Source organism: Prunus dulcis, chromosome 7 (genome assembly GCF_902201215.1).
Source record: "Prunus dulcis chromosome 7, ALMONDv2, whole genome shotgun sequence".
NCBI classification, from domain to species: domain Eukaryota; kingdom Viridiplantae; phylum Streptophyta; class Magnoliopsida; order Rosales; family Rosaceae; genus Prunus; species Prunus dulcis.
The window spans coordinates 15,690,991-15,704,717 of NC_047656.1; the positions used below are offsets into that span (position 1 = coordinate 15,690,991).

General features: G+C 38.1%; 3 protein-coding genes across 8 annotated transcripts; all 3 read left to right on the top strand.

Annotated features, from left to right (window-relative positions):
* Nucleotides 1–2,683: 2,683 nt before the first annotated feature.
* LOC117634664 (agamous-like MADS-box protein TM6) lies at nt 2,684–4,834 on the top strand. 2 transcript variants are annotated; one of them, XM_034368848.1, is made up of 7 exons: nt 2,684–3,099; nt 3,220–3,286; nt 3,422–3,483; nt 3,585–3,684; nt 4,056–4,097; nt 4,179–4,223; nt 4,345–4,784. In XM_034368848.1, exons 1-7 carry the CDS (start codon nt 2,912–2,914, stop codon nt 4,546–4,548), a joined length of 708 nt encoding a protein of 235 aa, XP_034224739.1. In that variant the 5' UTR covers nt 2,684–2,911; the 3' UTR covers nt 4,549–4,784. The 2 variants fall into 2 exon arrangements, with proteins under 2 accessions (XP_034224739.1, XP_034224738.1); XM_034368847.1 differs by having other exon boundaries at nt 2,780–3,099; nt 4,336–4,834.
* Nucleotides 4,835–5,727: 893 nt separating this feature from the next.
* LOC117634090 lies at nt 5,728–12,385 on the top strand. Of its 5 annotated transcripts, none has more exons than XM_034368009.1 (9): nt 5,728–6,131; nt 6,320–8,035; nt 8,148–8,339; nt 8,578–8,632; nt 9,105–9,253; nt 9,338–9,424; nt 9,993–10,121; nt 10,465–10,560; nt 12,292–12,385. In XM_034368009.1, the coding sequence occupies exons 1-8, from the start codon at nt 6,063–6,065 to the stop codon at nt 10,540–10,542; spliced, it is 2,475 nt and encodes an 824-aa protein (XP_034223900.1). In that variant the 5' UTR covers nt 5,728–6,062; the 3' UTR covers nt 10,543–10,560; nt 12,292–12,385. The 5 variants fall into 5 exon arrangements, with proteins under 5 accessions (XP_034223900.1, XP_034223899.1, XP_034223898.1 ...); XM_034368008.1 differs by lacking the exon at nt 12,292–12,385 and adding an exon at nt 10,922–11,224; XM_034368007.1 differs by lacking the exon at nt 12,292–12,385 and adding an exon at nt 10,964–11,224.
* Nucleotides 11,935–13,557, top strand: LOC117634092 (leucine-rich repeat receptor-like serine/threonine-protein kinase BAM3). Its single transcript, XM_034368010.1, has one exon. The coding sequence runs from the start codon at nt 12,204–12,206 to the stop codon at nt 13,485–13,487; it is 1,284 nt and encodes a 427-aa protein (XP_034223901.1). The 5' UTR covers nt 11,935–12,203; the 3' UTR covers nt 13,488–13,557.
* Nucleotides 13,558–13,727: the final 170 nt, after the last annotated feature.

A 13,727-nucleotide genomic window follows, 5' to 3' on the forward strand; every position in this document is an offset into this window, starting at 1 on the left:
TGCCAATTCTTTATAAAAAGTTGAAAATAGAGATTATTGTTGAGCTTCAATAGGCTTTTCATTGCTGTCACGTAGTTAAACAGTAGCTAGAGTCCACTATCTACCGAAAAACATTAATGGGGCAGAAGAGACAAAGAAGTCATAGTCGCGATTAACAAATAACCATAAACTATAATTGAAATCCAAAGAAAGTGGGCCAATGGTTTAATATTATTATCACGTCATAATAATGAAACAGATGGCTATTAATAACTCCCTAGATATTTATTTCATAATCACATCTCCAACACTAGTAGCAAACTAAACTCTTTAAAATGAAGTTTGTTGACCTACGTGACAATTTGAAAAACTTTGTTTGTTACTTTAATAATTTATGCTCTAACAAACTCTTCAATTCAATTAATGCAATGTTATGAAAAAGAATGAAAAATATGAAAAAAAATGTGAAAAATATCTATGTATCTATTGTTTGAAAAGAAAAAAATGCATGTTTTGAATATTTTCAAGGTATGTTTTATTTTTTCAAAGTAAAATTAAATGTTTTGAAGAGTTAATATCAACTTATCAGTTCTAAAGAGATAAAAAAATATTGCAGCTTTGATGATAGAATTTGACAAGACTGTTAGAGAGGGTTTTGATAATGTGGCTTACCTATTTTAGCATTCCAAAGCTGTTGAAGAGGCTATTAAAGATGCTCTAAGCCTTCGATATTGATTGATATCAATATTTTTTATTTATTTTGTTGATACTAATTTAACCTTCATTTATTTATGTACCTCTCCAATATTATTATTTTCGGTGTGTTGCCGGCATCTGCATGCCTCCTAGGTTCGTAACCTGCATAATTCAGAGCTTATATCTCAATTAAGTAAGCTAACTCCTTCATTCACTGAAAAAAGAAGAATATCATATGGTTGAAGCATTTATGGTTCATGACAAGGCATTTGAAAATTATCATTCGTCGGTGCAATTCTGTATTTTTTTGGTCTAACAAGTGACATAGTGATCTTGGACATATAATAAATAAATCATTAAATCTTTCACATTTCAAAATTGCTTTAACCTTGCAATTGTAGAATTTTATTTTATGCATGGCCTGATTAAAATCTCTTTCACTGAATAAAAAGAAGAAAAAAAAAAATCAAGTTTTGTTTTGAAGGCAGTCTTTTCGGGCCCATAGTAGAGGCAAGCCCGGGCTTCCATGTTTTGGCTTTGAGCCTAAATTTGGAGAAGAAGAAAAAACATTAGAATTTAGAACAGAAACTTTAGATTTGCGCCATGCTACTCTCTCATAGGATAACCGAGATGGTACGCACGTAAGTGGATGATTTCTGATCGTTAATAAGACATGTCGTTTAAGAGTCACTTGCTTAAACAGTCATTAATAAGACCTTCTATATGTTGTGAGTCAAAGAGGCCAACATCCCCCAAACAATTTGAATTAGTTGCTTTTTGACATGACCAACATCCTCCTATGTACATACAATGCACTTTCCATTTTTTGCCTTGTATTTGAAAGAAGAACAATTTTTCTCTATTTACTTTTCTATTTTAGGGATGTCATGGGCATTGGGTTGGAAATTGCCTAATTGCTGGCTGTCCAATCAAATCAGTTTCTGTGCAGCCCAGAATCAAATCCACAAGGTAGATAGCCTAGGAGCCATTTTAAGCAATCGGCCTATGAAGCAAGTTTTGCTTAATTAAACATATTGTTAAGGCAAATATATGAACCCAATGAAGTGATCGGCAGTCCAAGAGATGCCCTCTTAAGAAAACTAACACAAAAACAAGAAGCCAATAAGTACTCCGTATCACAGATTGTGAAAATATCAAGAGCTAAAACCAAGGCATGCATATATATATATATATATATATATATATATATATAGGCATGAAGCTTTTAAATTACAGAGAGGTCATTTACATTCACTCATTCTGATGATATTTCAGAAGCCCTGTCTCTCCTATGAAGAGAGAGAGAGAGATAGAGAGAGAGAGAGAGAGAGAGAGAGAGAGAGAGAGAGAGAGAGATGGGACATAAGATGTGTGCTAACCCACAACGTTAATATCTTGGAAGTCTCTCACTCATTCAACCTCGATATTGAGGTCAAAGTAAATTAGAGATTTACACCTTGAACATGATGAGCCTGGCTTGTAGCTTCAGTCTCAAAAGAGAGACTCAAAGATATGTATAAAGATACATACTTCAAGTCTCCACTTTAAAATTGAAAGAATCGTTAACTTTTTATGTCAGAGATGAATGTATACATTTTTATGTTTATTTCTCTTATCACGTGTTACTTTATAAATACATTAGTTATATATGCATATACGCAGATTTAACCCACATCCCAACTAATTAATTCCTAACTTTTCCTATCTCCTCTAATCTCAACCTTCATATTAAAAATTTCATCACTTAAAACTAACTCATTTTGAAACTTTGAAAAAAAGTATATTAGTATCCAAACTCTTTATAAATTTTGAGCTCATCTCACTAACTCAAGTGGCCTTGATCAACTTCAACTGATGAGCTTAGCAACAAGCACGCTTGTGTTTGTGCTGTCATGGTCTCAACAGTGTAAAATTTAACCTTATAGCTAGCTTTAGCTAAAGCCTAAAGCTATGTCTGTCTACAAGGGCTACTAGCTATCTATACATAAAGCTTTACAAGACACTACTTAGCAGTTAACACAGTTAGCAGTTTATCAGCAACGACATTCTTGGTTACCCTACAAACTAACTTTTCATCTCACTTTCCCGATATAGAAACCCTCTCTTCTTCCTCATTTCACTTTCATTATATAAACAAACCAACCCTCTTCCCCCATTTGTTCAGAAATTAAAAAAGATCCAAGGACCTAGAAATTTTCAAAGAAAGAAAAAAATAGAGGAAATTGAGAGAGGAAACATGGGTCGTGGGAAGATTGAGATCAAGCTGATCGAAAACCACACAAACAGGCAGGTGACCTACTCCAAGAGAAGAAATGGGATTTTCAAGAAGGCTCAGGAGCTCACCGTCCTCTGTGATGCCAGGGTCTCTCTCATCATGCTCTCCAACACTGGTAAAATGCACGAGTATATTAGCCCTACCACCTCGTACGTCCTCTCTCTCTCTCTCATCAAACCCTATTTTTATTTTGTTCTTTAATTAATTTTCTCCTTCCTTTTGTTCCACTTCGATTTGTTTAATTTGTTTAATTTTTTTATATGTAACAGGACCAAGAGGATGTATGATGATTACCAAAAAACTTTGGGGGTCGATCTGTGGAGCTCACACTACCAGGTTAACCAAGCACATATCCTCTTAATTATTTTATCTTCTCTTTTTTATCTTTTTTCTTTTTTATATATAGATAAAAATAATAAATAATTGTTAGTTTTTTTTCTGGTTAATTTGTTTGCTTCTTGGTGGATGCAGGCAATGAAAGACACCTTGTGGAAACTGAAAGAGATCAACAATAAGCTGAGGAGAGAGATCAGGTAATTGGGAAACTGCAAAAGAAGAAATCAATTTATTGTTGAGTGGATGAATATTTCTGATTAGGGTAATTAATATTATTATATATTTGTGAAATTAACAGGCAGAGGTTGGGTCATGATCTCAACGGCCTGACCTATGATCAGCTGCGTTCTCTGGAGGATAAGATGGCTTCTTCCTTGGAGGCCATACGTGAAAGGAAGGTCAGATTTTTGTTTCTAACTTTTCGTTTTTGCTATTAGAAGTTAATCACAAAGTTCAATTGGTGTTGCTTGGACATGGATCTGCAAAAATCTTAACTTAGGGTTTCAGAAATTCCAGTCTTTTGTGTGTGTTTATCCTGAAAATTTTAAATCCCCATTAACATGGATCTGCAAAAATCTTAACTTAGGGTTTCAGAAATTCCAGTCTTTTGTGTGTGTTTATCCTGAAAATTTTAAATCCCCATTAATAAAACAATTTTGTAGAATTTCAGAGAAGATAGGGTAACAAAAGGAAGCCTTAATAATCTCTGTCAATCAGCTGTTATGGAAGTTTGTGTGTGAGGTTAATCTTTTTGCTGGATTCTTTACAGTACCACGTGCTCAAAACTCAGACGGAGACCTGCAAGAAGAAGGTAATTAAGAATTTTTACTGGATAGTTTTCTATATATGTATATATATTTGGTAGTGTTGTTAATTAATCCCACTGCTGCAGGTGAAGAACTTGCAGGAAAGAAGAGGAAATATGCTACATGGTTATGTAAGCAAGCATTTATATATGCACCCTGAAAAATTAATTATGTTTCTAATAATTAAGTTTTATATGTGGAGCCCTTTTGATTGATTGAGTAATTTTGTTTGGAAATTTGGAGTTTGATCAGGAAGTAGCCTCTGAGGATCCACAATATGGGTACGTGGACAATGAGGGAGAATATGAATCTGCGGTTGCATTGGCAAATGGGGCGTCCAACTTGTTCACTATCCACCTCCACCAAGACATCCGTGACCACGCTAACCTCCACCACCACGGAGGAAGTTCGCTTGGCTCCTCCATTACTCATCTGCAAGATCTGCGCCTCGCTTGATCGATCCATGGATGATTAATTGCCACTAAGTAATTAGGCAATGACTTAGACTTGGTAATCTTTCTAAAAATAGAAGCATATATATATGTTTTATGAAACATTAAGAGAATGGCCCCAAAGAACTGAAATGAATTTGAGTGCCCTTCTTGCTTGTGGGTTTTTTTGTTTGTATAATGTTTGTATTCCATAATGTATCTTGACTGACACTGCTATTGATAGTGTTTTGAGTGTGATCTTGATCATGGTATTGGCTCCAAACTCTAGCAACCTTTCCATTTAAGATATAGAGGGATTGGTTTATCAATTATGACCTAATTGATACACAATAATACTTTTTGTTTTTCTTCAAATTCTAGTATATTATGTTAATTTGTCAAATCAACTAGCTTCTTGACCATTGCGTGAGTTTTAGTGTAACGCGTGTCATAATGTTAAATTGTGCAAAAATGCTGGTTTTGGATGACATTTCACTCTGTTTGTATGATTTTATGGCTATATTTGCCTTTTTCCTTTTTAAAACTGGAATATTTGAGATGCTTACTCCAAAAAGTATGAGTAAACTTTGTACTCAAAAACTAAAACAATAACGCTACGGGCACCAACTTGTTTACCAACTTTTGAATACCAACACATGTGGCACATGACATGGCAACCTATGTCATCTGCCACCTCATTTATTTTAATTACATAATTTGTTATATAAATAAAAGAATTTCACACCGAAAAAAGAAAAAAGAAAAAAGAATTTCTTTTATTTATATAATAAATTATGTAATTAAAATAAATGAGGTGGCAGATGACATAGGTTGCCATGTCATGTGCCACATGTGTTGGTATCCAAAAGTTGGTAAATAAGTTGGTGCCCGTAGCGTTACTCAAACTAAAAATACAACTGATCTTTCAATAGAGAAAGACGTTAATGGGCTCATTTTCTCGGGCATGGGCTTGGGCTTCTCTTTGCGTATTGCCACTCTGAAAACGGCGTCGCTTATTTAAACTGAAGTACAATTTTAGAAAGAAGAAAATTAATGTGGTGAAACCATATTTGTTTCTCGGACGAAACCGATAAGAAAAGTCAACCAATGAAATTACAGAGTGTCGCTAACAGGTAGCAAATTAACGCTGAAAAAATTGTGCAATCAAATCACAGCGAAATCAATATTCTATCCCAAAAGAATTAATATTAAAATAGGAAAAGAAAAAAACTGAGCGAAAGCAATGCGAATAATAATCAAAACGGAGATTTAACTCAGCAACGAGTTCGTGAACCGTTACGCGCGTGTTCGTAAAGTCGGACAACTCAGCCGGTGCTTTTCACCTTTGCCACTTTTCACTCGCCAGAACTCGGTCGACTCAGTGACTCAGACGCTGCGACTCTCTCTCCACCACTCTCAGAAATTAACAGCTCTCGAGGCCTCAAAATCCACGGAGATCTCTCAAATTTTGAAAACGAAGAGCTTAGAATTCAATTTCAAGTTCAATTTTCAAAACGATTTCAGAGGGACCAAAGCCACATGGAAGCAGCGGCCTCGGCTCCTCCTTGGATCCCTGAAGACGACCTTCGCTTGAAGAAGGCCATGGAGGTACTTCTCTGCAAATTTTCGCTCAATTTCAGCATTTCACATTTCAGTCCTTTTACTTTTCAATTATTGTCGTTACTGCCACTTTAGTATCATCATCTTCTGTTTCGAATTTGGCCTTTTCACATTAGAGTGATTAGTTAATTAAATTTGATTTTTGAATCTGTTTGGTGCTTTTTGACAATTTGCAGGCAGGTGCTTCTCTGGAAGCACTTGCCAAAGGAGCTGTGCGATTTTCGCGCAAGTTCTCGGTCCGGGAATTGCGAGAGCGGTGGTCCTCGCTCCTCTACGATGCCGATATCTCGGCCGAGGCCTCGTTTCGGATGCTGGAAGTCGAAGGTTGCAATTCCAGCGCAGCGTTCAAGTCTAGTAGAGTCGGCAGTTCTAGGGATTCAAAGCGAAAAGGCGAAAGCATACGCAAACACTATTATGCTATGCAGAAGAGACTCCGCACTTCTAATTCCGTTGATCCTAACTCTTATCACAAAAAAATTTTCGATCCCAATTTTCTGTTCGCGCCACACCTTGATAATGGCAAGGATTTAGAGGAAAATTTTGGGGTTGGAGATCATAATCAACCCTTGTTTATGGATTGCAATGACAATGAGAGCAATGCTGAGGATGCATTTCGTGCTGGAGAGTGTGTCTCAATTGGAAATCATGGTGTGGAGGGAGTTGTGAGGGAAGGGTGCCCTAATGTATTTGTGGAACAGGTTTCATTATTGCCGAATGGATTAGGAGAGGATACTTTTTTCCACGATCCTGCTTGTGAAGATTTGCCTACTCAGGGAGATGATTTAATTGATTTTGCAAATGCCCTGGATGTGGAAGATATAGGGCCATCGCATGCATCGACAGATGAGCCTCTTTGGAAAACGATTGAGGATGTACCAGCACCAGAAATGCCAATTGATGTGAGCCTCGGGGTTAATGGTGAGGATGCCAAAAAGACATTGGTAGTTCCTGATGATGCGGATGGTGGTTCATCTCAATATGAAGTTGTCCATTCTGAGACAATGTTGAATGATAGAGAAGTTTGCGATGAACTGAATAGGTCTGTAACAATCTCCGGAGGTGATTATGCAGATATATACCTTACGAATGAGGATGAGCTCACCTTCATGGATGTAAATGGAAAGGAGTCAATGGATAAGTCCTCTTATGAAAGCCTGAAGCCGATTCCATTGAGTTCTCCCAAAGATGTTCATGAATATGTTGTGCCTGATCCATGTCAACCTCAAAAGTTGATTTCAGACTCATTCCAGGATGTTTCACACAATGTGCATACTGCCAAGATGCCCGACTCTTGTCAACCACAAAATTTGATTTCAGAAACATGCCAGGATGTTTCACACAATGTGCATGCTGCCGAGATGGATGTTTCCGCTAAACCGTCTCACTCTCTGCATGACGAGCAGCGTGATATTTCTTCTGCTGAAGCCAATAATCCATCATCTACATCAGTGCCAAATCCTCTTACTCCTGAACTTCGTGAGAAAGATATGATTTGCACATTGAATACCGAGGACCCTGAAATCCCATGCAACGATGATATATTTCCACCTACTGGAACAGTTCATGCTGTAGTGCAGCCAACCTTAAAAGAAGCTAGTGGGTTAGCGTCCTCTACTGGCAAAAGAAAATGTGATCAACAAACAATAACCTTGACAAAAGAAGAAGATCCTGCACAACCTTTTAAGGTTCCTCGGATGGTAGGACATGACACAATTACAGAAAACAGCCCCAACCATGCACTTGTTTCTTTTGGAATTAAAGCTGCATATGGTGATAGTAACGGTCTAGCTTCAGTCTCCAAACATGATAAAAATGTCACCGCCGACCCAAGCCAATGCAGATCAGCACATCAACCTCCTAAGTCTATCCCAAATCGAGTGCTAAAAGAAGAGGTTAATTTTTATCTGGGGTCACTTCATACAATGGATTTCATATGTAATTACTTTATGAAGTTCTTGGTTTCTATTGCAAAAATATATCACTAAAGGTGGTTGTTCTAAACAGGGAATAGTTGCTTCATCTACAGTTGCAGAACTTGCACCCGTAATCACAGAGCCAGGTTCTACTAAAATGACTTTTCTAGAACCAGAAGCCAACCCCTCAGCACTAGATTGTGAAGAATCTGAGGAAGAATCTGATGACGATGTTGATGATGATGATGCTGACATTCCCTATTTTTCTGATATTGAACAGATGGTAAGCATTAATAATTTTGTTGAACAAGCAAGGATAGGTCTGGTCGTTTAATTCTCTGTTTTCTTTGTTTTCGCTTGCGCTAAACTATCAAAATCTTCGATTCACCCATATCCTACATCATTTGTTGATTAGCTAATTTTGTTAATAACATCTGATATTGAACAGATGGTAATAATTATGTCCTACTAAGTTCATTTCTAGGATCTGCCTTCTGTAACTTGTTTATGTTATTTTTCAGATACTTGAGATGGATTTATGTCCAGATGATCAGGATTCATATTTCAGTAAAATAGGTAACTCCTCTAATTTGGGTGCTGTGCTAGTATCTGATGATCCTTCTGCTTCTGTTTCTAATCAATTCTGAATTTTGATATCTTATATGAAGAAAGCTACTCTTATATATAAGTGAGCTTTATTAAGATTTCCATGTTAGTATAAATTCTATGATTTTAGATGTCAAGAACTATATTATACTTGTCATTTTTTTAATGTAAGATAAATCTACTCTGCATTATGTATAAATCTACTCTGCATTATGTACTGGCCTTTGTTATGGTTTAAACATCTATATTTAAGTTTTTAAGTGATAAAGATTACAAAAACCACCTTTCATGATTTTATATTTCATTTTTATCTGGTTATTGAGAAGGAGAACATATCAGCCATTCAGTCTTAAATGTAACTGTTGAATGTATAGCATGTCTGCCATTATGTTCAAATATAGTTTTCATTTTCTTTTAAAATTCTTTTCCTTGTTATTTCCAGCCTCAGCATATCAAGATGAGGATTCTAAAAGGCATATTATGAGATTAGAACAGTGTGCACGATCCTCTATGCAAAGAGACCTTGCATCTAAAGGTGCACTTGCTGTATTGTATGGTCGCCATGTAAAGGAATATATTAAGAAAACTGAGGTATGTTTGTCAAATTTTAAAGTTCTGATTCAGAATCACACGTCACCTTTGCAGACCTTATTGCAACCTCTTCCTACTTTGCAGGTAATACTTGGCCGGGCAACAGAAGATAATGAAGTTGATATTGATTTGGGAAAGGAAGGGCTACACAACAAAATATCTAGACGGCAGGTGAGAATTGTTTTGTTCTCCTAATGTAATTGTTTCCAGGACTTGCATTTGTTGATGGTCAGCTTATATTAAACCAGTTACTTGCTCTTTGATAATTCATACAAACGGTAGAATGGGATTGAGATGTCAAATAACTAGTTTTTTAACATTACACCCTATCTTGTGAAGGGTATTATTAAATAAGGGTAGTGATTTCCACATTCCCATTTTATCCATTTGCAGTCCTCCCCCTTATTTTTGCGCTTTGGTAATTGAGTAAACATAAGGAGAAATGAAGCATATTGTAAGGAAGGAGTGAAAACGGACAAAATGAGAAGGGCGAAGATTGTAGATTAGAATCTGATATGTATAAATGGTTAATGATCTTAAACCCCTATTTTTCTCTTTAATGTTATTTTTTAAATATCCGACCTGATGAAGCATGTGAATTTGGCCATTGTCTCCACAAGTCTGATTGCAGCATGTTAGACCAAAGTGGAAGTACTAATTGTTTGTCCTAGTTGTTTTTAAATTCCTTTCAAGAAATTTGGCTATGACATTCGTATGACTATTTTTACTTATTCTCTAGGCCGTGATAAAGATGGAAGGAGATGGTTCTTTCTCTTTGAAGAATCTTGGCAAGGGTTCAATTTTTTTGAACGGCAAAGAAGTTACTATTGGACAGCTTGTTAGCCTTAGTTCAAGTAACTTGATTGAGGTAAATGGTTTTCTATTTTTCTGGTCACACTTCAAATCTCTAGTTACTTTAGTTCTATTTATTCCTTGTTCTGGGTTGTCTCAAGCATATGCTTCTTGGTCTTGGTTCAAGTGATTAGAATGAAGGAGGGTAATGGTTTCCCATCCTTAATTCTAAAACAGCTGATATCCTCGTAGGATTCTCTTGTCGTCCTTCAAAGTTTCTGCTTTCTCTTATGCTACCGCACTTGTTCCAGCTTCCCCCAACATGCTTGCTCCTACTAATTTAGTATTCATTAATGGATTGTTTTCGTGTTCTTGGCTTATGACAGCCCAATTGATTTATTGTTTATTACAATCTGCAGATTAGGGAAATGGCCTTTGTCTTTGAGATAAATCACAAATACACCAAGTTTGAATGGTCGCCTGGGAGAGGTCCATAAGTGGAGAAAATTGTAAAGGTGACTTTTCTTGTTCCAATTTTTTTTTTAAAAATAGATTCATACTTGGTATGCTCGATTATAGAATGTATAGGCATTTATTAATTTACCTCTATGTATGTATAATTAATTAGTTGAGAAAAGATGTATTACAAAAATAAATAAATAAGTAAATAACTGCTAATTATGTAACCACTGCTAACAGGAATTACCAGCTCCCTTGTTATTTCAACTTGCCTTTGCCCAATGTTTTGATGGTAGTTTGTTATTCAACGGTTGACGTTTGCCGTTTATCATTAGCCCGAACCCCCACCAAGAGACAACTAGGATTTTGACAATTGATGTATTTCTTGGTCCCTATTTTGTTTGAGGAATGATAAAGGCAGTCGCTTAGTGTACATCGTTGACTGGGACCCCACTGCAGGAATCATGCTTATCGACGGCTGACAGCCACCCACCGTGCCCGTCGATGGCTGTCTCTAGCATTACTCATCCTGTTTGCAAGCTTAATTTCCCAAATTCACAGTAGGAATTCTGAAGGATCTTCATGAATGGTGGTTGGTTGGACTTGGAAATACCAAACGCGAATCTGCTTGGTGGAAATGGGGTGGCTTTCTGGAAAGTTTGCTGTATTTTCAAGTTTGTTAGCTCTAATAAGCTCTAATAATAAAAGTGCTTAATTCAACCGCTCGATTTGACATTAGTGATATCGGTTGCTAAAATCACCCACCAACTTAGAGCTCGCTCTTTGTAACAACTGAATCAAAGGGGATTAGATTCCACGTGCTGCTGGCATTTGATTCCAATGCCCAACCACCTATTTTTCTTTTTTCTTTTTACCGGTAGGTTCTGCTTTTGTGTAAAGAGGCCATTCCGAGTGGCTTATAGGCAAAGGCAAAAGAACCTATTCGATGTCCAAAGCATATTGGCATAAAGAAGGCAAAAGAAAATCGCATCGTTCTACACAAACACAATCAATTAACCTAATTTATAGAAACTGTTGAAACATTTTTGGTGTGAAAGAATATGAGCTCAATATATGAGAGTATCATGGGCTCAATATACGAGCCCACATTTTGCATCAACGAGCCAATCCACATCTCAACTCGATCAGGACTAGAGTCTAAAAAATTAAGTTAGTTGGTTCCTCATTTTTATCCAACTCTTAAATATTTTAGCATTATCTCTTGCATTTTATTATGAAAATTATGGCCATGGATATAGAAAAACAACGACAGCTCGACAGTAGTAATAACAACTCTCAGCTTCAGCCAACAAAACACACGTCACTGTATCCGTATACATACAGCCAAGGTGTCCACTCTAGGACCAACACACGACCTTCTTCCTCTCTCTCTCTCTCTCTCTCTCCATTTCTGTGACAAGTGCCCGTGAGCCCGTGAGAAAACCACTCATCATATAAAGATCTCTGAACTCTCTGACCCCAAATACAAAAAGAGTTTTTGCAAAAGCTCTCTCTCTCTCTCTCTCTCTCTCTCTCTCTCTCTCTCACCCACATCAGAATTCTCATTCTGATTTTCCACCGAAATCAACGGTCCTGATCAACCCTGCTGTCCTTGCTCAAACTCCATAACCCTTATCTTCGTTCATATTCCCTCAAACCTACAAACGGTCCACCATCATCACTCGAGTAAAAACACCAAATGGGTGTTCCTAGCAATTTATCTCCATCTTCTTCGTCCCTTGCTGTTTTGCTAATCACAGTCACAACCCTGCAACTACTTGGCGCAGAATCAAAGACCTTCTGGGGAGATATAGAAGCTCTCAAGGAGCTCAAGAACGCTCTGGACCCCACCTCAGTGAGCCCAGGCTCATGCATAAGCTCATGGGACTTCAAGCTCGACCCCTGCGACAATATTTTCAGCGACCGATTCACCTGCGGCTTCAGGTGTGACTTGGTCGACTCAGCAACAAGTCGACTCACCGAGCTCAGCCTCGACCAAGCCGGTTACTCCGGTTCACTCTCCTCCATCTCCTGGAACCTCCCTTACCTGCAAACCCTCGACCTCTCCAACAACTTCTTCTCCGGTTCAATCCCCGACTCGCTCTCCAACCTGACTCGGCTGACTCGACTCGGTCTCTCCGGAAACTCCTTCTCTGGCTCCATACCCGCATCCATCGGATCACTCTCCAACCTTGAGGAGCTTTACCTCGACAGCAACAGTCTCCACGGCGCAATCCCACCGAGTTTGAATCGGCTGGCGAGCTTAAAACGACTCGAGCTTCAGGGGAACCAACTCAGCGGCGAGTTGCCCGAGTTGGGTTCTCTGCAAAACCTCTTCTACTTGGACGCCAGCAACAACGTCATTTCTGGGCAAATCCCATTAACCCTCCCGAGCTCTCTGCTCCAAATCTCCATGAGAAACAACAGCTTGCAAGGAACAGTCCCGGAAAATATCAAACACTTGGGTTTTTTGCAGGTGCTCGATCTGAGTCACAACCAACTCGGTGGCTCTGTTCCCTCTTACCTCTTCGAGCACCCATCACTCCAGCAACTCACTCTCTCTTTCAACCAATTCTCGTCCGTACAGCCCCCAATTTCTCTGGGCACCCAGAGCGAGATGATTGCCCTGGACCTCAGCAACAACCAGCTCAAAGGTCTCCTGCCATCTTTCCTGCCCATGATGCCAAAGCTCTCTGCTTTGACATTGGAGAACAACAAGTTCATGGGTATGATTCCGACCCAGTACGCCTTCAAAGTGGCCGTACCCGGATCCGGAGTCTCGGCGTTCGAGAGGCTGTTGCTGGGCGGGAATTACTTATTCGGACCCATCCCGGGTCCGTTGCTGGGGCTCAAACCGGGTTCTGCAAATGTGGGTTTGGCCGATAACTGCTTGTACAGATGCCCGAGAGTTTTCTTTTTTTGTCAAGGTGGTGACCAGAAATCGCTTTCTGAGTGCAGAAGCTTCGGCCCAATAATCCCATGATCAAAACGTTATTATTTGTAACATTATGACATAAAAATTACTAATTTTGATTGCTTCCTCTGGTTCTGTTTTTGCTTCTTTTTTTTCTTTTTTGGGTTATTTATTTATTTTTATTGGATTATTTTTTGAAGTGGGAAATCTTGTGTTAAATACGGTAATAATGAGAAGGGCCGTCCTTGTCTGGTGGTACATGATCAAACTAAGGGGCAGCTGCTAGATTTTTTTTATCTTCCTCTGACA